The 25,608-nt window shown below is 39.6% G+C and overlaps 2 protein-coding genes across 3 annotated transcripts in view; one reads left to right on the forward strand and one right to left on the reverse strand.

Moving 5' to 3' along the window:
* Positions 1-19,803, reverse strand: si:dkey-9i23.16 (uncharacterized protein LOC571915 homolog). Of its 2 annotated transcripts, XM_036000624.1 has the most exons (7): positions 19,678-19,803; positions 19,444-19,632; positions 6,148-6,232; positions 5,996-6,025; positions 1,867-1,923; positions 1,042-1,221; positions 1-535 (listed from the first exon to the last, which is right to left on the reverse strand). In XM_036000624.1, exons 3-7 carry the CDS (start codon positions 6,226-6,228, stop codon positions 428-430), a joined length of 456 nt encoding a protein of 151 aa, XP_035856517.1. In that variant the 5' UTR covers positions 6,229-6,232; positions 19,444-19,632; positions 19,678-19,803; the 3' UTR covers positions 1-427. The 2 variants fall into 2 exon arrangements, with proteins under 2 accessions (XP_035856517.1, XP_035856516.1); XM_036000623.1 differs by lacking the exon at positions 19,678-19,803 and having other exon boundaries at positions 5,915-6,025.
* tmem176 (transmembrane protein 176) overlaps positions 19,678-25,608 on the forward strand; it is a 24,767-nt gene continuing 18,836 nt past the window's right edge. The window contains exon 1 of the mRNA XM_031293589.2: positions 19,678-19,784. The gene's annotated coding sequence lies outside the window, so the exon portion shown is untranslated. The remainder of the gene's footprint in view (positions 19,785-25,608) is intronic.

Genomic DNA, 25,608 nt, shown 5'->3' on the forward strand with positions numbered 1-25,608 from the left:
TTAGATTTCTTTCCATTTTTTTTATTGTGACCCAGACACACACTGATTGGGACATTTTACAATATAAAGATCAACTTGTCAGTGCTCTTCGTGTCTACATGGCCTCAAACTGTACTTTGGCATTTACTGTTAATGATCAGACCACATATACACTGATACGGATATATTTGCAATAAGCTGATATTGGTATATGTCTAGCTCTAATACTAGGGTTTGATATAAAAAACATCATTACTTTCCTGTAAAACATTATTATATGCCAATGCCATGCAGGCAAACAAGGTAGGCTCTGTTGAAACCAGAATCTGATGGCTGATCTCATGAGCAGACCTTTGTTTTAAGTGCATGGTTTTAGGATTTGTTGTGTGTGTGTGTTGTGCGCGCGTGTGTGTGTGTGTGTGCGCGCGCGTGCATGTGTGTGTGCGTGTCAGTCTGTTTTTAGTGCCTTGAGGGCGGAGACAGACAGGAGGGAGTGCAGCAGCACGGCTGCCATATTGTAGAGCAGCAGCAGCAGTTTCAAACTCCAGCAGTAGGCCTGCAGGAGACAAGAAAACACATCATACTTCTACCCATGGAAGTAATTAAACTACATCAACAGTCATCTACAATAATCTACAATTACATAATCAACACTGCATCTTCTCATGAGACAGGACTATCCACTTTTCCTTTTCTCCATCCATCCATCCATCGTCGGGGAGGGGGCAGCAGCTCCAGCAGGGGACCCCAAATTTCCCTTTCCCAAGCCACATTAACCAGCTGTGACTGGGGGATGCAGAGGCTTTCCCAGGCCAGGGTGGAGATATAATCCCTCCACCTAGTCCTGGGTCTTCCCCGAGGCTTTTCCTTTTCTCTTATGTCAGAAATTGGGTGTTGCTGCAACCTTCTTTCCATCCTTCTACAGTATCTATGCACCCATTGATTTATCTTTATCATCATCACCATTCCTCCATATCGCCCATCCATCCATCGTGTTTTTTTTATTGTCTTCACTTAAGAAAAGAACAGAAAAGAAAGGTTTGATGAAAGCAACACACTGACCCTCAGGTGTTCCTCGGGACATCCATATCTTGTACCTCTGTAATTATAGTCAGGAAACGTGGTCACACTGGGGTCACACAGTTCTTTGCTGTTCACCATGCTGAGGCTGTAGCAGTAGAGGCAGAAGGCCAGCAGTGCTGCCAGCAGGCCAACCACATTACTGCATGCACAACCTCGAAGCTGTGGAGGGGGGCATCAGGTTCCATCACAGTGCACTTTGATACTCCCATACATTATATTATTTAAATGTAAAAATTTTAAATTACTGTAAACACAAGTTATTATTTGGTCATAACAACAATGGCCCCACAAAGGCTAGGTTGGTAGGCTGACTATGAGTTATTATTTAATTTATTTATACTGTTTATTGATCCCCAGTGGGGAAATTACAATTTGTTTGTTAGAAATCACTACACACAGGCCTGAAATACACACATGCTCAGGACCTATTCATGCACAAATGGAGAGATGTCAGAGTGAGTGGGCTGCCAGTGCTGGACCAACCCCCTGAGCGGTTGGGGGGAGGGGGGGGGGTTCGGTGCCTTGCTCAAGCCTTGCTCAGGAGTTGAACTGGCATCTCTCCAGCTACCAATCCACACTCTGTACTTTGGTCCGTACTGTGTCTTGAACCAGCGACCCTCTGGTTCCCAACCCAAGTCCCTACGGACTGAGCTACTGCCACCACTCTGTATTTCGTATACAATGTAAGACTTTGTAGGACTCTTTATGGATATGCAGAGGGTGGAACACTTCTAAGATTTTTCAGATGTTGGTTGGATCAAAATCTGCCATCAATCTTTAACATAGCTTGTTATGTGAACGTACCAGTAGTCTGCTGGAGTTCTTCTCATTGGCAATGGTCAGTGATCCTCCTGCCACAATCTGCAATACACACACACACACACACACACACACACACACACACACACAAACACAGTTTTGGACTTTTAACTGGGAGACAGCTGCTTTCATCACAGTAAATAAAGCAGGTATCCAGATTTTGTGATTTAGAGTGCAGAGCTTTTACATATAAATGAAAGTCTGTTACATTTAAGCCAAACAAGTTCACACAATGCTGATTACACCTCTGACCACCAGGTAAATCTCTGTATTTCTCAGTACAGCAGAGGGTGATGTGTGTGGAAACGCTGAAGGACGCTCATACAGCTGATTGTACTCCAGTAGTTTATTAACTCCAACAATGTTATTCCAGGACAAGAACTCAGAGTGCTATCAACCAATCTTATCCACTCACTTACAGTTCTCCACAGCGTAGCTGCTTATTCTGGCTCTCGGAACTAGCTGAATAGAAAAAAGTCACGGTACTTTGAAAATACAACTTAGGGCGTTTTCACACATGAAAGTCCGAACCAAGGTCCGGACCAAGGTTCATGTTTTTGTTAAATTGTATACATTTGATCCGGTAAGTTTTGGTTTCACACTGCAGTTATGCAAGCGCACTAAAGATCTATACGTGACAAAACTACGTCCTGCCGTCATCACATACGTGAGCTGCGTCTCCAGATACTTATAATTGATTGGTTTGTAGACCGGCTTCCCCGTCCTCTCGTCTCCTCTCTCTGTGTCGGAGTTTTTTCAGCTGACTGCTGCTCTCCCCTACAGCCGCGGCTCTTTTTGTTTTGTTGTGATGTTGAGAAGCAAGACACTGGAACTTTCTGGAGAATTTATTCAGAGACAAACGGAAACCTACACTGTACATTTACTACCACTTAACAAATAAACTGCTGATGTATTCTCTGCTCTGATAGCCGACAGCTGTCCGCTCTGAGTGCATTCACCGTCACTCTCACTCTCTCATGTAGCCTACACACTAAGCACCAAGCTATTCCTTAAAGGAGCTATTCCCCGGTCTTGTAACACAAGGAGAGCCTGCCAGAGCTTCTTGTATTTGGTCCGAAAGTCCGAACCATCCAAAAAATGCTTTCACACTGTAAACGAACCGGACCATGGTTCAGTTTGGTCCGGACCGAGACCACCTCTTTTGGTCGGACCAAAATTTGGTCTTTTGATCCAGACCGTGGTTCGGGGGAGGTTTCACACCTCTAATTTTGGTTCGGATCAAACTGAAAAGTCCGAAAGTCCGGACCAAATGAGGTATGTGTGAAAACGCCCTTAGATTTGTTCAAATTGACTGATGATATGTTGTAGATGAGAATGACTTTGGATGGATGTCGATGGTTTCATGTGTACCGGCCGACGCAGTGTTTCCATGTGTCAGCAAGGTATTGTTAGCATGCATAAAGACTCACCTATGCCATTGTATGTTGTTACTGGTAAAATACACAACAACTGTATTTTTTATTGTATTTAGACATCAGAGTGTGTGAAGTTGTGCGCTCCATGGAAAAGCCTGTTTTTGGAGTCTGTATTCTGGGGAATGTAAGTGTTTTCTAAGTCAAACTGTACATTTGAATCAGCCTGAATTTATTGTAAAGGTATATTTATATTGTTTTATTTTGTTTTCTATGTCAGTGTCAGTGCCCACTGCCGTATGTTTTGTGGTTTTAATCATTTTATTTGGCCTTCTATCAAATTGCAACAAATTATAAATATTACTAGAATAAACCAACCCCAAAGAAGTTATTGTGTCCTGTATGGGTCTCAGTTCAGCAGGCTACAATAGTGTCAAAGGCAGCGCCTTAGAAAGAAGCTGCCGTTATCATGCTATGCTTCCGCGTGTAACTTACTGATGCTACATCAACACAGTTACTTCAGCTAACAGCATTAGCTGTTTCTGTTGAAACCATAGACTGTACAGTCTATGGTTGAAACACTATCAATATACGGCATATGACTGAGCATGATTCATAAGAAGTTTTCTGACCTGCCGCCACCATGGTTAACGTTTGGTTAAGTCTAGGCAACTAAAATGACTTGGTTAAGGCTAGGTAAAAATCTGTCCTTAGTTCATCCTTGGAGTAAATCCATTCTGTCAGAGTAAAGTCAGTCTGTTGCTGGTTCAAATTGTTTCATTCAGTACAAAACTAGGCCTATACAAGCACTGTACTCAGCAAAAAAGTATCTGCAGCAACATTTAACCAGTTTAAAAGTCCATTATTTTCATTGTCACTTGAAAACCTCTACCCATCATGCAACAACAGGTATGTGTGTTGCATCTGCCATATAAATTTGGTGTATATGTGTGCATTATTTTACACAAGGATTGTTTGGATGGAGTGCAGAATGTTTGTTTCCCCCTTGTTGCAGTGAGAGTTATTATACAAATGACTTAGGCCTACTTAAGAAAAGCCGTGGGATTCATACTAACGCTGCAACGCTGTGGTCTCTCCCCTCTCTGCCTGTCAAGGGATTGGGTAATACAGGCAGACTGACCGTGTAACCAATCAGAGAGCCAGAATACACAGCTATGCTGTGGAGAACTGTAAGCGAGTGAGCAAGGTTGGACAACAGCACTCTGTGTACTGCTCATGTAACAACATTGTTGTGGAGTCAATAAACTACTGGCTCTGAGTGAAAATTCAACACCCTCCTACCTAAAGGACAGAATAGGCTGATTGCCAATGACTCCAAAACCACATGTAAGACAGTTCTATTTAAAGCAGTGAAACGCTTTTAACCTCACTGCCAGGGCAGTTTTAACATGTGTTCTATTCTTCTATTTAACGTTGTGAAACGGAACTTTTAAGTTTAGGCATCAAATGTTGTTAATGTTAATTAAACTGTGGTTAGGTTTAGGCAACAGTTATGGTTACGTCTGTTACAAAGTCAGTTAATTAAAAAGGAAGACACATATTCTGGCCTCCTGTGTTGGTTTGACCCATCCACCATCACCCAAACCTTCCTCCTTAAGCTTTGGTTGTACTCGTGCGTGACACTGCCGCGAGTCCCGCAGATACAAGTTATGAGCTTGTACAGGCGCTGTTCAAAGCAAGATTCTCCAAAATACCAGGGGGCATGCAAACAAAATATCCGGTGAAAGTAAGCACCTACATACCACCAAACATTGCATCTGCGTACTCTAATTATTAACGTTACTGTGGCTTACCTCCATGTCGAAATTACTGTCTGCCTCGGACACTATGGCGACCATAAACATAGCTTTACCCAGAGTTTTGCGTTCTTATATTCTGTCACGTTTATTCCTGGTTTGCGCTCGCGAGAACAACTACAGGTCGCCTCCTACAAGGGTAAATGTAAATATGGTTCGTTATAAGCTGCTTACAGAATCAACTTAAACGGACGTTTTTTTCTGTATGAATAAGCTGGATGAGTATCCTTCCAGTGCTGCAGCGCGGGAATGTGGGTATCCTGAGAAACACAGAGAGCTCTCCCTGGCCGTGATTGGCTTCATCCGCATTGTGTGAATTTGTGGGTAGTAATTATCATTAAAGCAGCCAGACAATTGCTTTTTACATTAAAGTAGTATAAACTTGCAGCTAGGAGGAAACATTCTGTACACAAGGGTTGAGCTGACAGTTGAGTTGTTGTTTTCAGTCACCAGAGAGAGGGGAGCTCTAAAACAAAAAGCTCATTGATGCTATAATACACTCTATTCAATTTTATTTATAGTGTCAAATCCTAACAGGAGTTATGTCAGGACACTTTACAGATAGGGTAGGTCTGGACCACACATTGAGTTCACACATCTGAGAGCAGTCCGATGGAGACTGTACAGCTGTCACCCCTACATGTACTGTAGGTGCTCTTATAGGTCTATTGGGGTTATATATTACCCAGATTTGAGATATATTTTGATGTCTTTGGTTATCTTTTTTAGGTCTGAGCTGTTGTGAAACATTACATGCAAGTGCAGACTATCTGCAAGAGCTTGTCATCTTTTGTATATTTGACCCCCTGACTAGGATTAGAAAAATAAATATATGGTACATACTAGTATTCCTAAAACAAGTGGCAGAATGAAGAATTTTGGCAGATTTTGGTCAGCGTAAGCGAGTGGGACAGACAAAAGTATCTGGAACAGCCCCAACAGGATGGTCACCACCTACACACACACACACAGACAGACAGACAGAGTTTGTTACACTCTACTCAATAATCATTTATTGGAAATTAGACTATAAATAAAGTGGAGTCCAACCGGACTGAGTGGTGTCCTGATCTCACCCCAGCAGTTTCAGGGTCAAACCAGGCGGAGAGGCGATGTAACCTGGGTTCAACTGTTGACACTGCACTCTCAGACGACATGTTTCTGCAAAACAAGAAACTCCAGTCAGATACAAAAGCAGAACTGACTGAACCATTTCTCTTAGAAACCACCCTTGATTATAGTCAGTGTGAACACATGAACAAAACAATGTTGCATTGCATGAACAAGGTCCAATCCCACTCCCTGTCTAGCAGCCAAGTGACCTGTGCTGGACTCCAGAGGGGGAATGTAAATACTACTGAACTCATCCTCACTTTCTACTTCTATTCCAACACATTTCAGAGGGAAAGGTGGAACTTTTACTCTACACCTACTACTTCTAGTACACTACAATTATCTGACAGCTTTAGTTACAAATTAAGATTTTTACATACAAAACATAAAGAGCTTATAAAATATGATGTCTTTATAAATGTAACTATAGATACTGCTTCACTGCCAGTGGCCTGGGTGTACTGCCAGTACTCCCCCTGACCTTTGTATTATAAGTGTTACTAGTGCAGCAGAACCCGTTCAGAACATGTCTGTTTGGAACGGGCCGACTGCTTGGTATTGCTGCTTGCAGCTTTCTCCACAACCATTGTACTCCGAAATTACTTAGAGAAGGCCCCCAAAGCAACCCCACTGTATACTACTGACTTACTGTGTACTTCTACTCCAACGAAAACATTGTACTATGCAGATACGTTGCAGATTCAGATTTTACTCACAAAATATCACAATTAAAATAAAATAGTTTTTTATTCATTAAACTATCAGAATCAGGAAAGGATTGAATGCCAAGTAAGTAACACTTACAAGGAGTCTGCCTTGGTGGATGGTGCAAACATACACAATATATTAATATTGGGCAGTGGTGACATAAAGGTTAAAGAAGTGAACTTGTGACCGGGAGGTCGTCAGTTCAATCCCCAGACCGACAGAATAAAAATCTGGGGAAGTGAAAGAGCAGCACTTGTCCCTCCCTCATTACCACCACTGAGGTGCCCTTGAGCAAGGCTCTTAACCAACCGTTCCAGTGGAGCTGCTCAGTGGCCAGCAGATCAGACTGTGGTTGTACTGGGCAGCTTCCAGGTATGAATGTGAACTGTGTGAATGTGACAGGTCGTCGTTGCAAATGAGAATTTGTTCTCAATCGACTTACCTGGATAAATAAAGGTTAAATTAAAATTAAAAAAAATATATTCAAAGAAAGTAAACAAATTGATGAAATAAATAAGCAATTATGTACAATATAACTGCTTAACAATAAGAAGAGAAGGCTGAATGGTTTAACAGGTGTAAAGTCCAGGATGTTGGTAGTGTCGCAATGTCTACTGTAGGCATCCAGCATGAAATAAGAGTTGGAAGCTCCACCCTGAACTCTCGTTAAGTTCAGATATAATGTTTCTTCGCTTCAAGTAAATGGTGAAAAGTAAAGCAAGACCCTGTTTGCCTGGGGCCCAAATCATTTTATTATTATATTGAACATTTCAGTTGACAAGTCGCACCAAAACTAATAATTTAGTCATTTTAGTCAAACTGATTTAACATAGGATTTTATCTGATAGATCTTATCAAATCTTATCAAAGATAACAAAAAAACGTGCATACTGACGTCATCCTTACTTCACAACATGTCTGGCATAGTGAGACCTTCCTCCACAGCACCTTAGAGGAAGGTCTGGCTAGACCACACAGCATTCCTGGATCGGAGAAAAACGTGCTCTGGTTTATTGGCATTTTTTTAAACCAATCACAATCGTCTTGGGTGGCGCTAAGCTCTGGACGGAGCCACGGTGCCTCTGCAAAATAGCCTCGGGAAGGAACTTGTTTTGGTGAAACGTGTACGTTCAAAAGTTTTAGTTGTGCAACAGAAAACTGATTGGACAGATAGTCTAGCTAGCTGCCTGGATTTACCCTGCAGAGATCTGGGGAGCAGTTGACCATAGTCCTCATAAATCCACCGGAGTTTAAAATTTCCACACAAAGAAAGCAGAAGGTAATGGGCATCCGAAAATGGACATCCGGCGGAATTTCTGGTAGAACGAGAGCAATCCCGGAAGTGGATCGTCGTGGATATAGACAACAGTCTTTAGCAGTTTAGATAGCATAAACTCAACTGTCCTGCTGTTATTAGGATACAGACAGACACATGAACTAAGCACAGACAACTGTCCAGCGGTTATTACAGACATTTGCCTCATAGACCGTTATGAGAGCAAATCAGCAAAAAGATCCGTTAATAAACCACCAGAACCAGACCGAGTACAGAGACGGTGTGTGTGTGTGTGTGTGTGTGTGTGTGTGTGTGTGTGTGTGTGTGTGTGTGTGTGTGTGTGCTTAAGAGTGAGATAGAGATAGAGAGAGAGAGAGAGAGAGAGAGAAAGAGAGGAAGAAAATGTGGAAGGCAATGAAAATGAATATATTTATTTAAACTACATTTTAGCATTGTCTTTTTCGTCAACGATATTGCATGTTGATATGGCCTCAGTCAGTGTTTAATGATGGCCGTTAATTTAGCATTTCAGCAGAGGTATTCATTTCCAAACAGGCTTAGTGGCTTGACGGTTACAAAGTTAAAGTATGAATGTAATTAGCGGAGGTGTTTTTTCCCGGTGGTAATGATATTAGTGTTATAAGTTAGAACACTTGCACAACCGGACCCAGGATGAGTCTGACACATGTTTCATGCTTCTTGCAGTCAGCGCGGTCACAGCACCCCGACTGCACTGAACGTAAGAAGCATACAACAACTTTTACTTGACTTGTTTACTTTTGTGAACGTCTTTATCACCCTGAACGTCCCACGAGTGAGAGAACACAGTGGCCTCCATGTTTACTCCCGTAGGTCAGCGTGCTGGGTGGGACGTCTTTTATGCATACATCAGGCAGCACATACGCTTACTTCGCAGAATGTCAAGGCAAATGTGTGAGGATTAATATCTTTTGAAACAAACCTTTGTTTTATACACATGACACATGCTGCCATAACTGTTTCTGTAGCAGCCTCCTACTAAGCTAAGCTGTGAATAGTCACATAATTTATGAGCCTTAAATCCAGTGATGGGAATAACGGCGTTATAAGTAACGGCGTTACTAACTTTTTTCATTAAAGAGTAATCTAATTGATTACTCTTCCCATCTTAATAACGCCGTTACCGTTACTGCCAAAAAATGCGGCGCATTACTATATTTGAAGCTGTTTTTTTCATCAGACCAACTAGATCTCTGAGTCTGAGCCGAGAGGCGAATACTTTTTTTTACTGTTCTTCCTTGGTTAGTGGGCAGTGCAAGGGCACGCGCATAAATGCTGACGATTGGCTGAGGTTGAGTAAGTGGGATAGTTCTCCCCCAGTAAAGAGCGTGGTGATGACGCCTACTCTGGATGACGTATGGCCCGTCTGATACAGGCGGGAGAACAAGGGACTCACACTATTTCACTGATTTGTTCTGATGGTAGGGCACTGTCGCTGTCATTACCTCAGCTAAAATTCCTCATGCACGCTGTTCAAAAAAGGCTGGTACCTCTTTCTCAATTGAACACACCTCAATAAAGTTTATTTCTGAGCATAAGAATATGTTTTCTGCCCCTTTATTTTTTATGACCTGATTGACAGGACAAAAGGTATAGCTTTTTTTCTTTAGCATCCAAGTTGTGCTGCCTGAAAGGGCTTGCAGGCTTCACTTCATTCTCCTCAAATTATACTGGGTTAACACAGTGGCATTTTTCCTTTTGATAGAAAATCCAGCCATATTCCTTTCATTGCTTTTTAAAATACTGCGAGTTTCTCCTGTATTGTACGGTAATTTGTCTACTATGCGACAGAAAGTCGCGTTGTTTTGACACAATCGTTAGCCTATTTTTACAAAAGCGGCTGCTACGGAGCCATAATGTGAGATACAAGGTAATGGAGCCTTTTATACATTGTCGTGTTTCTTTAGAAATAAACAATGGACAAATAGAGTCTTTAAACGCTTCAGATGTAAAGTTATTTGCTGTCCAAGTGACGTCAAAATGAATGGCAGTCAATGGAATGCTAACGGCGGGTGAGTGCTTGGTAGCATCAAAATGGCGTCATAGGAGGTACGCTTTGTAGAGACTGGCTTACCCCCTTGGTTCCCATGCTCCAGGCATAGGGGGAAATCACAGGGGAGTTGGGCGTGTCAGGACCTACCAAATTTGAGGGTTGTCCCCCCCCCTAAAATTATCATTAAAAACCATGCTGTGTATTGTAAATAATATATGCCTAACATAATTGTGTAAGTAGTAAAACAATACAAACGCAAATGTTTTAAGTTGAAAAACATGTTGAGCCCCCCGTCACTTGCCTCACAGTGGTTTGGTCCACTTCCTGCCTCACGACACCTTCACATGCACACAGTGGCCCGGTGCAGTCCGGTGGGGGAGAGAACAGAAGAAGTTCGAATCGCAACAATAGTGGTGGAACTCCAGTAAGCAGGCTAGCAAGGCTGTTCTACACTGTGACAAGTGTGTGAATGAAACACTAAGTTGTTCAAAGTTGACTAATTTAATGGCCGGCTGGCTAGTTAGCTATCTTGCTTGCTAGGAGGCTCAGTTCAGTGTGACAACTCACGTTTGAAATGTTAATTATAATATCAGAACATAGTGTTTGGTGGCCAGACTCCGACCTCATCACGCGCCGCAGATTTGGTTTCCAGGAGATATTGGGGAGTGATGATAAAGGAGCTTCCCCTTGGCCAGAGCCTGCAGGTGGATGCTGGGGTGGTGGTGGTGGGGCTAACAGCAGGCAGTGATACGGGTGCAGGGCCGCAGCAGCACTAACATGGCAGAGATGGGGAAATTGTGCAGCTTAAATAGGCCGCCAAATTGAGAGAATGTGTTTGGTATATGATACGAAGAGTGAAACGTGTGTTTACAGCAGTGCAGCTTGAGTTGACTACCTGAACTAGCTTGCAAGTTGCACCATTGCACCATTGCACCAAGTTGCACCATTTCTCAGTTCACCATCATCTTTATTAGAGAAAAGAATCACTTCATCCGATAATAGCCATGCCAGCCTACTTACTGGAGTTCCACAACTACAAATATCCTATTGTATCCTACAGCATCTACGTGGTAGTGATGGCGCAGTGGATGTAATGCATGCCTTTGGTGTGGGAGATCTGGGTTCGATTCCCACTGCTATACATCAACCAACCTGTCCCTGAGCAAGACACTTAACCCCTAGTTGCTCCAGAGGCGTGCAACCTCTGATATATAGCAACTGTAAGTCGCTTTGGACAAAAGCGTCAGCTAAATGACATGTAATGTAATACCCTGCTACATGCTAATGTCAAGAAAAGCTGAAATCTTGGCTACTGATGTTGTTAATTTCCTTTATTGGGGATTTTTCACAGCATAAAGTGCTGATATTTACAGACAGCAACAGCAGAGAGAACAGATGCGGAGATACAGACACTGACCAATCAGGGCTTTTTAAAGAGACAGGTGCTCCAACAGAGCGTCTCAGACAGAGGGTGATACAGGAGCAGCCATGGGCAGTATGAGAGTGTTTTAAAAAATGGAAGCATGTAAAAAATGTTCTAGTAAAAACACAAAATACAAGTATGAACCTGAAAACAGTAGATAATATGTCTTCTTTAAAGAAAAGTTGAGTGCTGGTTAACTTAATAATGTTGCTGTTTTCATATAAAAATAACAAAGCTGCATTTTTAGTTTACACTAATTAGAAAACCTATTATTTTTTCTTAAAGATAATTTTGTTGGGCTTTTTCCCTTTAATTGATAGGACAGCTATAGACAGGAAAGAGGGAGAACGAAGGAGGACAACTTGCAGCAAAGGGTCATGGCATGGAATCGAACCTGGGCCGCTGCAGTTAGGACTGAGCCTTGGTACATGGGGCGCACACTCGAGAAGTGTTTATGTTCCTTATGTTCTTAGCCAGAATTTTATTAAGGCAAACTACAAACTTTTTTGCCAAATAAATAACCTGAAAAGCATGTTAAAATTGGAAATGTCCCCCTATGTACCCAAAACCGTGATATGAACCAAATCGTAAATTCTGTGAACCGTTCCACCCCTACTAGGTAGGTAGGATAGATACAATGAATAAAAATAATAACAATTAAAAGGTTCATTAAAAAAGGTTGGACTGCAGGAAGAGAATATTTTCAAAAACAATGTCATTATAGAATGTTTGAAAACTTCAAACCATATTGAGAGAGAAAGAGGTGCAGACTGTAGAAATAAAATACATGAATAGATCCAAAGAACAACAGACAGACCACAGATCATCACATGATCCTGAGACACAGCACTAGATAGGGACAGGACAGTGGATAGCCAGTGTGTTGTATTTGTAAGTTTATTCATGTGTGTGTGTGTGTGTGTGTATGTATCTGTTTGGACAGGGAGGAAGGAATTGAGAAATAGAGAACAAAATGAGGTAGTGAAAGCGGGGGAAAGGAACAGAGAGTGTGTGAGTGTGTTAGTTCATCAAAACCACATGTCATAATACTCTTAGGAAAGACAGGAATGCTGCAGGATGAGAAGCAGATGTGGTGGGAGTATAGCGAGAGAAGGAAGAGGAGGAAGCAAAAGAGAGTAAGAAAAGAGTGGGCTCTGAGGGTAGGGAAGGGGGAGATTGGTAATGAAATGAATTGACAATGCGCCACAGAAGTGAGGGGGACATTTAGTAAATTAGTAGTCTAGAAACAAACTTGCTTGTTGATTTGATGTATTTTCATTTAACCATATGATTAACAGTATTGGCATGTTGGTCAGGGGGTTTGAGGATTAATTTGTGATCAGGGGCGGACTGGGACAAAAACTCAGCCCTGGCACTGTAGCCACACCAGCCCACATTCCCACGCCCATGCAACCCCACCCACGGACACGTGCATTCACTAATTACATTTGTGTACAGATAGTGAAATAATATAAGCAGTACCTCTTGTAACAGATTTTTAAACATTTAATGTAAGTAACTGGCAAACAATACTTAATACTTTTTAAAGAGCACACGTTTATAACAAATTTACACATACTGCTTGTATGCTGTTACTGTCATTCTCTACAGTATTTTGTTCTTTGTTGTCACTGTCTGTCTGTTCGATTGTCCGTATTTCTCTCTGTTGACACTGTCTGTCTGGTTCTCCATCTTTTCATCTGTTTTAACTCTCTAACTCTGCAATTATTATTGTTTTTATAGTTGTCTGTGATTATACTTGAGGGTTTTTCCTTACTCAGAATTTGCCTTTGGGGGAACACATAAAGCAGGTGGGGTCTGGGTGTCCTCCCCCAGGAAATTTTGAGGATAAAAGACTTCAATTCCTGCATTCTGATACATTTTTAGGCACCAATTTATGGTAAAAACGTCTATATTTATGGGAAGGAAATCACAAAATTATGGTGGCAGGTAACAATTCAAAATACAAAATATAATGGAATATTATTATATTCAGTAGTCCATTAAGGGGGCTTTCACATCTGGGACATGGGCCAGATACTACAACACTTGACCCCAAAGTCCAGTTGTTTAAAATAGCATGAACAGGGTTTTAAGGTAACTTTTACTGCTAAATTGTACAATAACACAATCATGTTATGGATACAAAACATTGTGAAGTGTAATGTTTTCTACATTCTATTGATCAAAAATCATCAGTGATGTTGAATATAGCCTACAGTGTAACGGACCACCACAGTTCATGCATACATGTGAACCACTGATTAATTGCAGAGTTTAACCTACATAGTGTAAAACTAAACATTACGTGAATGGGGCACAGCAGAAAGACGGAGCAGAACGACGCTGCTTGTTCAGGGTTTTCATGTGTACTCTTATAGGCGTACACATCTACGCATCAGGCGTTAAAACCAACTGTACCAAAACACCAAATTAGACTACTATTTAACGCGACGAGACGTTTTAAACCGGTAATGAAACTGTCTCAATTTAATACTGATGCCGTCAGACGGCCGCGTGGACAGACAGCGGTCGGAGCTCCGGCGAAGCTCTGCGTCCATCAGCAGCGGCTTCTCGCTGCGCAGCCGGTCCCCCAGAGCAGCATGATCACCGGGAGGGTCCGGTACAGCCTGAACCGGGACGTGGTTGATTTTGACTGAACGTCCCAATTTGAGTAACCTCTGTTTGGGTCGGTCGGCCCATCTCGGGACCAGGCCGATCGTTGCCGACTGGCCAAATGCTTAATATTTATTATTATTATTATTATTATTATTATTATTAATAATACAATTATTATTATTATAACCATAGTGAAATCGTGCAAGCGATAAAAACCCGTCCTATGCGCTGTCAGCCTGTAAAGACAATTTATTTGTATATTTTTAAAAAAATCTGACCGGCCCACATTAAAAAAAATGGTCCGGTCCCTCTGACATTTGCCAGAATTGCCAGATGGCCAATCCGCCCCTGTTCGTGATTTACAAGTAGATCACCATGTCCTAATAAAAATAACACCATGTCTGTCATTTAAAGTGAGTTTTCAAAAAAGATGAGAAGACGTATCCAAGGCAAACCTTTGTGTCACAAAGCAGCAGAACTTGTAGAAAATGCTATTCTAATTGTTCTGTACCTGTGCAGAAAAGCTGCAGGTATAGACAACATGCATTTTAGTACAGAGAAAGCACATGTGGGTAGAGACGGTGGGTTTTTAGGTGCAAACAGGGTAAATGCAGGGACAGACAGGTATAGACGAGGAATAAACAGGTATAAGCAATATGTATAGCGGTGCAAACGGGTTACATACAGGTAAGCACATGTAACATATGGGTACAGACAGGGAACAGGTATAGACAGGGTACATACAGGGAACATATGGGTACTGACAGGGAATATGTATAAACAGGGTACAAATGGGTACAGACTGGGAACAGGCATAGACAGGATACATACAGGGAACATATGGGTACTGACAGGGAATAGGTATAAACGGGGTACAAATGGGTACAGACTGGGAACAGTCATAGACAGGGTACATATTGTAGGGAACATATGGGTACATATAGGGAACAGGTATAGACGGGGAACAGGTATAGACGACATAATTTGCATATTACCATTTAAAATGGTAATATGCAAATAAGATTAAGAAAATAAATCGTTATGCAAGTACTTTTAATTAAGTAGGGTTGTCATTGTGGTACTTCTACTTTTACTAAAGTAAATATGTCTCTGGTTATTGGTAGCATCTTTGTTCTGTCATCTTCTTCACCCTTGTTGTTTGTTTACTTCCGGTACTGGCAGCCACATGATAGAACGTCATCAACACGCCCACTCGCTGTGACTCTCTTCCCGACCGGTTGGACTTCCTCATCAATGCTGGCAATGCGACACTAGGCTGATCTCCATCAGACAGGAAGCTGAACGCTTAGGCAGCAGCGGTCCAGGCCCACAAACGATCGTGCGAGGCAGACAGTCGTGGTAGTGCCGTTTTTTCTCTCTCTTATTATATCCGCATTCACATTTTCATATTCCAATATCTGAGTCACCCCCTGCTGGAAGTTAGAGAGAATGCAGCTTTAAGGAGCTTCAGCTGTTGTGGTTTTGGACATTTCTGTTGTGGTTTTGGATATTTCTGTTGCCTCCCGTTTTGTATATTTATTCTTTATATTTCTGTTCATTGTGGTGTAGATTTATCCTGTTTTGTGTATTCTGGTTTGTGTATACTTCTGTTCCCTGTTGTTTGTATTATGTTGTTTCCTGTTTTATTTTGATAGTCTAGTTTTCTGTCTTGTCATGTCTAGTTTTGCTTCCTGTGTTTTCCCGCCTGTGTGATTGTCTAATGTGCTCCACCTGTTCCCCAGCCCTGGTGTCACATGTCCCGTGTGTGCTCGTTAACTAGTTTATTTAGCCCCTTTGTCTCTTGTCAGATCGTTTTGTGTCTTGTTCCTGTCAGTTTGTGTGCGTTTTTATTTTTGTGTTTTTGTTCAATAAATCCTCGTGTTTTCAAACCTTCTGTCTGCCTGCCCTCTTCCTGCGTTTGGGTCCACTATCTTCTGCTAATTGTAACATCAGCTTTGGCTTCATTTCTCAGAGCCGTCCATTATTTTAGAGTCTATGGACAGGGTACATACAAGGGGGCAAGCATCTGTCAACAACCCGTAGATCCTATGGCGCCATTTTGATGCTAACAAGCACTCAACCGGCGTTAGCAAATAACTTTACATATGAAGCGTTTAAAGACTTTGTTTGTCCATTGTTTATTTCTAAAGAAACACGACAATGTATAAAAGGCTCCATTACCTTGTGTCTCACGTTATGGCTCCGTAGCAGACGTTTTTGTAAAAATAGGCTAATGATTGTGTCATAACCACGCGACTTACTGTCGCATAGTAGATAAATTACCATATAGTACAGGAGAAGCTCGCAGGCAGTTTCGACTTACATTAGCTGTTTAAGTTTAATTACTGATGTTAACTAGCATTTTAGTTAGCAATAATTAGCCTGTGCCCATGTTATCTCCTTACATATACCTACGCTCTCCGTCTCTGCAAGATTGGGAATGATTGAGATCTCTCTTGGCACAGCTACCACACATCACATTTACGTCGTCTGTCTCAGTTGGAGGCTGCGCAGTAACGCTCAGCGCTCACCGAAAAAGTGCTTCTAATATCCTTCACTGGTCTCCGTCCAGAGCAACGGGATCTGTTGGTCCATTCTTTTATACTGTCTATGGGTACATACGTATGGGGTGCCGAATGTAAAAGTTCGGTTACAATTTTTTAGCTGATGAATTTTCAACATTTAGCTCACTTTCCTCACATTTAGCGCATTTTCCTCACATTTGAGACAGAAATTATATATATATATATATATATATATATATATATATATATATATATATATATATCTAAATGTTAAATGTTAAATCTAAATATTATATCTAAATCTAAATGTTAAATATATATCTAAATGTTAAATGTTAAATCTAAATGTTATATCTAAATCTAAATGTTAAATTTATATCTAAATGTTAAATGTTAAATCTAAATATTATATCTAAATCTAAATCTTAAATATATATCTCAATGTTAAATGTTAAATCTAAATGTTATATCTAAATGTGTCGCCAAGTGTAAAGCTAAATATTTAGAAAATATTCAAATCCCCAAGGAAACCACGCCCACTGCAGTGGGCTGCACCGCAAGTTTCAGTCAACACCAGTAGCTAAATACTGACTACAGTGGAGCTGTTCGACTAATGTTACTGGATTAAAACACATTTCGGTCAGTATTTTGTATTATTGACTTATATCACAGAAATGTCTTAATATTTGTGTGTACTATAATGCCGTTGTTTTGTTTGACTCATATCTCTTTGTGTGTTTAACGTTAGTTTGACTCATCCTTCACAAGCAGTCTAGCTAGCTCACACACTGCAGCCGACATGTCCTCTGAACAGGCCTCGCAGCGCTAGGTCTCGCAATGCGAGACTGAACAGCAGTAGACCTGTCACACTATAGCCACATGTAGCTAAGTAGTTTTTAATACTTTGGTTACATTACCGTATTTTATTAACCTGAATTATGTTGCTATATTAGCTTGCGAAGGAGCTATCCGTTGCTAACGCTAATTTATCTTAAAAAGCAGAAACGTTAGCTAACTACTGCCAAGATATTATTTCACTAGAGACCAGAGAGGTGTTGTAAGACTCATCAAGTGTTGTCATGTGTTTACACTGTCTTACAATGAAACCATATCTTGGCAGTAACATTAGTTAGCTACTGCTTTTTGACATAAATTAGCTAGCTAACGTTAGCGTTAGCAACGGATAGCTACTTTGCAAGCCAATAAAATATAGCCTTGGCAAACAGAATTAAGGTTAATAAAACACGATAACTATGTAACCAGTATTACAAACTTCTTACAAGTGGCTGGATTGTGACATTTTAGTTTTGTTCAGATGAATATGTTGGATGCATAGCTGGACTTTATCCATGCTGGGCTAATGTTAGATTGCTTGGGAAGGATGACGTTGGTCACACACGGAGATATGTAATTCAAACAACGGTATTGTGATTAACACAACTATTAAGGCATGTCTGTAATATACCGATCGGTCAATAATATAAAATACTGTAGATCAGTGCTTTCCAACCCTTCTGGTCTGAGTTTCCCCCCACAGCCCTGTCATATAAACTCACATACCCCGCCCTATCAATTCCCAATGTGTTCACACTATTTATCATATTAAAGTGAATATTCTTACATTTTCATGTAAGAACTGTAAACATTTAGGTTGGTTTGGTCAGAAATTCTACTAACTAGAGTCTAGTTAGTAGAATTTCTGACCAAACCAACCTAAATAAAAGGTCTAGTTACTAGACCTTTTACTTGAAGTGTGGTTAATGTTTCAAAAGTCATCCATTACTTTTAACAGTTAGCTAAGTCAGTAGGCCACTTTTAGCTATTTTCTTCTACCATTGATTACTTCGCTATATGTTTTAACATATGTGTTGAGCTGTTTTAGCTGATATATTGTTTTAAATCAATCATAATTCAATTATTATTTTGATTAGTTAAGCTGCTCCACAATCTTTCCAAGTACCCACTGGCTACAGCAGAGATACCCCTTGCTGGGGCATCATGGCAGGTGTTGTGTCAAAGACTGTTTCCCTGTAGATGTGTTTCCTGCTACTTGCGATCTAATTGGAGACAAACAGCCAATCAGAATTGACCTTTTGTGCAGCGCGATTTGAAGCCACTGCAGTGGGCGTGGTTTCCTTGGGGATTTGAATATTTTCTAAATATTTAGCTTTACACTTGGCGATACATTTAGATATAACATTTAGATTTAACATTTAGATATATATTTAAGATTTAGATTTAGATATAATATTTAGATATATATTTAAGATTTAGATTTAACATTTAACATTTAGATATATATTTAAGATTTAGATTTAATATTTAGATATATATTTAAGATTTAGATTTAGATATAATATTTAGATTTAACATTTAACATTTAGATATAGATATAACATTTAGATTTAAGATTTAGATTTAGATATAATATTTAGATTTAACATTTAGATATATATATATATATAATTTCTGTCTCAAATGTGAGGAAAATGCGCTAAATGTGAGGAAAGTGAGCTAAATGTTGAAAATTCATCAGCTAAAAAATTGTAACCGAACTTTTACATTCGGCACCCCATACGGGTATAGACAGGGAGGACCACTTACTGTTTTCTGTTTACCTTTCTAACATTTAAATATGAATACAAATAGTGCCAGATAAAGCATTGGGTTCCTTACCTCAACTGTAGGCTGTCACGCGGAGGGAACGTTTAGATGAATTTTTAACGGGGAAAACTCCCGACAACAAAAAGATTTCTGGAATTCACCAAACTAGGAGACGAAGTGCGCGGCGAAGGAGGAGCTGAGACGGAGAACTCTCTCTCTCTCTCTATCTCTCTCTCTCTCTCTCTCTCTCTCTCTCTCTCTCTCTCTCTCTCTCTCTCTCTCTCTCTCTCTCTCTCTTTTCCTCACAAACAACACATCCCCGCAAGCATCCGCCTGCAAAGAAGAAAAGTAAGGGAGTGGTCGACAAACGCCTTGAAACTTAAAAAGGACTTTAACTTATCTCGAGATAAAAGGTAGGAATGACACATTTTTGTTACTTGTAATAACTAGACAGCAGTCTAAATGTCTTCTGTTACCGTCAGAGTTTGACGCTTACGCATTAAGCTCTGATCATGTATGCGTAATGTGCGCATAGACTAGACTGATGGGAGCACTCATCATGTATGGCAAGCCGTTAAACATCTTATCCAACGCTACTATCTGGGCTGACATGTCAGATATCCAGAATAGGATTTTCTTCTAGTCAATCATATTCTCACCCGTCACAATGATATCCGCAATAACATTCTGACTAGTGTAAATAGTTTTAAAGATATCTACTAACTTTAATTGTACTTGTTCAAATTAAATTCTCAAAAAGTATAAGATTAATAGTAAGACTGTATATGTATTGCTATAATTGCTATTTATTGATATGTGTAATTGAATTCTTCCTTGTCAAAAAGAGCAAAAATGTGATTTTAACTAATTACATGTGTCTGCTATTAAATGATGCAGCTGTTATCTCTGCAACCCAAACAGCAAATGCATGGTTTACTCACAAATACAAGGAGTGAAATGTTAAGAATTACCCCATAGTCTGGGTTACTTGTACCAAATACTGGGGTGAAATGTTACATCATGAAATTAGGATTATAACAAAAAGTTGATATTGAAACTTTCATTTAACATTTAAATGACTTTTTAACATAATATTTGTGTGTGTATGGGTTGAGAGGCACTCCTCGGTCTGTCTTTCTTTTCCAAGAAATTTTAAGAAAAACAATAACAACCAAACTTTTGTTTGGGGCAGGTTGTATGATTTTGTAACCCAGACTCAGCAGTGCTATCACAAAAATAAATTAGGTTAAAAAATACTTACTTACCTAAAAATAGTTTTTGTATTTCTAAAATGTGCAGTGTCTGTCACAGGGGGCTGATTCTTCACATGTGTATGGTATGGTAGGTGATTCCAAACTTGCTCCTGAGTGGAGAAATTGGACCCGTGTTACAACTATCCCCGGTCTCCCCTACTGTCCAATCATAGTCATAAGTTTATTTCAGATATCCCAAATGAAAAAACACAGATATCCACAATATACATTAGTGGATATATATCTATAGTCGTAATTCTGATTGTAGTTATCTGAAATTGCGCTTTTACTAGTCATAATGCCAATTACATTTGTACTAGTTAACATGCATTTGGTATAAAAAAATAAATGAAACATTTGGCTTATCTGAAATTAGATGGATTGGAACAATTCTGCTGCAGATATGTAGAATGTTGATTGTGGATATGAAGAATGTCATTGAGGATATCCGAAATTGTGTTTTTGACTCTAGGAGGAATGGAATTCTAATATCCAGTCTAGCTGTTAGCTATTGATCGTCCCCTGCATGGCGACAGTAGCAATCACAGTGCTGTGTGATGCTTGGCTGAGCTGCTGTTGTTTGGGGGCAGAGACAGAGACAGTTTGTGTTTGTGTTTGAATATAATATAACTCTTTAACTGAGACCTTGACCTGTAGTTAACTGGATTGTTGTACAGTAACGGGCTGTTCCATTGGATCACATCACTACCAAAATGGGATTTTCAATAAAAGTGGAATATGTTTCACATGTGTAACCGTGGGTAACAGCACCCACTGGGGACAGGAACAGGAACATTAGGAAAAGGTCCTTATCTTTAATGAGAGGCAGCAACACAGCAAACACAACACAAAGCTGTTCCCACTATCATGAATCATGTTACAGAACTGTGAAGTAGAGCTGTCAGAAGTCTCCAGGCCGACGAGAACGGGAACCAGCTCCAAGTCTTAAGGGACCATACCAATGTGTGTTAGCAGCTTAATTGCAGATCATATATTTCTGCTGCCCAGTTTCTAATGAAAACTAAATGTAGCTTTAGATTTTTTAAAGCTTTTTTTTACATTTGTTTTAATTTATTTCTGTACAGAATGACAATCAATGAATAGACTGCTTTGCTTGCCTAAATAGTTTTATTCATCCCATTGAACATGAAGCCTGCCTCTATTTTCACGATTTGCATATTATACAGAAATAAATGGAAAAAACACGTTCTAAAACACAGCAGTATGGTTTGAGAAACGCAGACATATATAAAGTACTAGAGACCTAGACTTGAGTAAAAGTACAAGTGCTGCAAAAAAGTGACTTGAGTAGAAGTTGAAGTGCTCTTTAAGCACCACACTTAAGTGGAAGTACTAAAGTATTCAACATTTTTTGTTGTAGTATTGTATTGCAAAAGTATTGCAAGTAGTTTATTTTAAAATTTACTACTCAAGTACTGAAAGTAAAAGTACAAGTATTGTGTTATGTAGTTATTAAAGAAAGCAGTCAAAAGTTTGAATATCATATGCGTGGCCAGCTTGATCGCTTGATTCTCAGAGAGATATAGATGGGGGTTTCTGTCAACTTGGAATTTGGGTTTGATTGATGACTGACAGGTCAAGAGGTCACGACCTGTCAAAATTTTGATTGATGTTCGACAGGTGTTTCTGACGCAATCCTTCCAGAACCTTCCAGAAAGAGGGCGTGCCTCAGACCGAGGAGGAGTCCGGAAACTGCATATTAATACATCGAGACAGGAAATGCGTTTTTCAAATGAACCAATGAGAAATGAGGGTGACAGGAAATACGTAGATGATGGTTTTGAATGAGTTAAATATCTTTATCAGTATTTGTTATAGTATTAGTTTATGTTTAAGATTGTTAAATCCAATTGTTACTGCATTCAATGTCTTTTAATAATATAGGAATGAACCGCAAACAAAAAATATTAAAGCTATTAAACTATTTAAGCTGACATCCCACGAAAATATTGTCCAACGGCAACATTGGCATACTTGGTCCAACAAAGCGTGTTATCATTATATTAAATGGAACAGCTTAATAACTAATAACTTGGGTCAAATTAGGCTTTACATTTTGTAGAAAATTTTGACGTGTCTGTGCATGCATCGCTCTGGTTCGTATTTTTGGTTCCCAGTGTCCTCTGCTGCTCCAAGTACATTACAATATTACAATATTGCAAAGGAGAAATTATTATGGATGTTAAACCCTATATTTTCAGAACTTGTTTCTACAGCTCTTTCTGTATGAACTGAGTGCTCACCAAAAGCAGCTGTCTCCCGCGATCCGGAGGAAGGCGCCTCATTTCTGGGGCAACTGCTGTCTACTGGGTCTAAGGTCAGGGGTCAACCTCTGCTCTGATGAACACACGCACACACACACACACACACACACATACACACACACACACACACACACACACACACACAAACACACACACACACACACTGTCCTCTGCCCTCCTGCGTCCTCCGCTGCTCCGTACTCATCTGGCTGTGCCTGCTTCGTTCGTACCATAAATGTGGTATTTTTCATCAGATCACACAAAATCACACATGGCATTTGAACACATAACATACTTAACATACATAAGACTACTTTCTTTGCATTTTGAGTGATTTATTCAACTTAGTCACACTTTTTTTTGTTTACGGTCAAAATGTAGGAAAGAGTATAATATTCATCCATACACACACTCCTACAACTTTCTTGTGCTTGTGTACCATTATACACATGAAACACACACACACACACACACACACACACACACACACACACACACACACACAAACAGACACAGTTCATGTTGTCATGTAGCCGCTTATGCATGTGAACCACTAATGTTCGCCCGCACATGCATATAAATTTTAACTTGTGAATACAAAACTTATTTTGTATCATTTTAATTTAACTAGCAAAACAGATTTGTAGTGATTGACATTGACAATTCACAATGACAAACATTGACATTGACTTAAAAGATTGGTTGTGTTTAATGTGGTGAAAGATGTCAATTTAAAAAAGATAACGTAGCAGCAAATAGTTAAGCTTGTATTAAATATACAAACGTTAAAAAATATGTGCTTGTGACATTTTTGTATTAATACAGCTGTTAAAATTATATTTTATTCTCCTTGATGTACACAATGCTTATAATAGCTGTAAAAAATGTAAGATAAGATTCAACTTTGCACACTGAACCCAACTTGTTTCTTTGTAAAACGCCAGCATTAAAAGTAAGTACTACTACCTTGAAGTTATATGACTTCACCAGATGCATTTATGCTTTAACGACATTGCGTCGTAATTTCCCAATTCAGAATTAACACGTTGCCAAAATGTAAGTCTCACAGACAAGATATGGTATGTTCAACATGAATTTGAATTCATGAATACAAAACTGATTTGTATCATTTTAATGTAACTATCATAACCACATTCGCTTAAAAGATTGTTTGTGTTTAATGTGGTGAAATATGCCAATTTAAAAAAGATAACATAGCAGCAAGTAGTTTAGCTAATTATACTAAATATACAAACATTTTTAAACCTTATGTGATCAGTGTTAAAACAGAAAAGAAAAAAAAAAGTAAGACGAGATTCAACTTTGCACCCCGACCCAAATTTGTTTCTTTGTAAAACGCCAACGTTAAAAGTAAGTAGTACTACCTTGCATTTTACTCTGGTCTCATGTTATCTGCATTTCAACCTGAGCTCAATTATTTATAATAATAATTAATTATACAACGCAATATGCAACTGACAACTATGTATGTATGCATTTGAATGACCGACAAATGATACATCTCTTAAGAGCAGAAACTAAGAATTTAAGACCACAGTTTTTTATCCTGTAAAAGTATCACTGAAAAGACCCTGAAGGGTGTTGGAACGGCAACTATGATTACATCAAAACTCTGACTCAAACAAGGTTCTTGTTATTTACTAGAAAAGAGAGGATTTAAGAAAAAAAAAAAGATATAGGAAGCTTGGCCCTCTAAGCAAAGTGTTATTTTATTTATGAATTCGTATATCCAAATGTGATATTGCTCGACTTAGTATTTATAATATTGTTATACAATGTTCTGTCTTTTTTTTATATCTACAACATCTATCAATGTTGGAAGATCTCTCTTGGAGTAGACTAGTCTCTCCCTTTGACAGAGCAAGGGCCTCTAGCATGCAGTAGTCATCTAAGGTCAAAGGTCGACCTCTGCTCTGCAGCGCTTACACACACACACACACACACACACACACACACACACACACACACACACACACACACACACAGTTTTATTTTCTGTTTTTCTGTTTCCTTGACCCATTTTTTAGTCTTAAGTACTTCATACAAGAAACAAATTAACAGTTAATCATGCAACATCAGTTAGTTGCAAGGATGTATAATACAAATTACTGCAATGATTATCTCTCCCTTATATTGAGTAGTCAGGTCAGTCTTTACCTAAACACCTTTATGCTTTGTACAACTTGACATTAATGTAACTTTAAATAAAAGCCCCATACTACTACTTTATGTGAAATGTTCAAATAGTTAGGAGACAAACTGCTGATTCTAGTTTTAGTGCTATATAATTCAGACCTGGGTAGCTTAAGTTGACTGACATTCGATAAAATTACCAACCAGTTGTTGATGGAATGCACAATGCAACAGGCAACTTTCCCTTCTGTCACATGCTGCCAGAGTGATATAGAGCCAGCGGACGGGTTGTCTAGCTTTAACTTTCACTGTTTATTTTACACAAGTGTAGACGGTGGTTTGCATTCTTAACAGGCCCAGATTCATAAGCATCAGTTCTGCTGTATTAAACGAGCAGCTGTCATGCGAGCCAGAGGATGACGCCTATAGGTAACAGTTGCCGCAACTAAGGTCAAAGGTCAACCTCTACTCTACATACATACATGTATGGTGTTTTATTTTCTGTTTTTCTGTTTCCTAGTCTTAGTCTTAAGTAGTTAACAGTT

This window comes from Sander lucioperca, chromosome 4 (assembly GCF_008315115.2).
Source record: "Sander lucioperca isolate FBNREF2018 chromosome 4, SLUC_FBN_1.2, whole genome shotgun sequence".
Lineage (NCBI taxonomy): Eukaryota > Metazoa > Chordata > Actinopteri > Perciformes > Percidae > Sander > Sander lucioperca.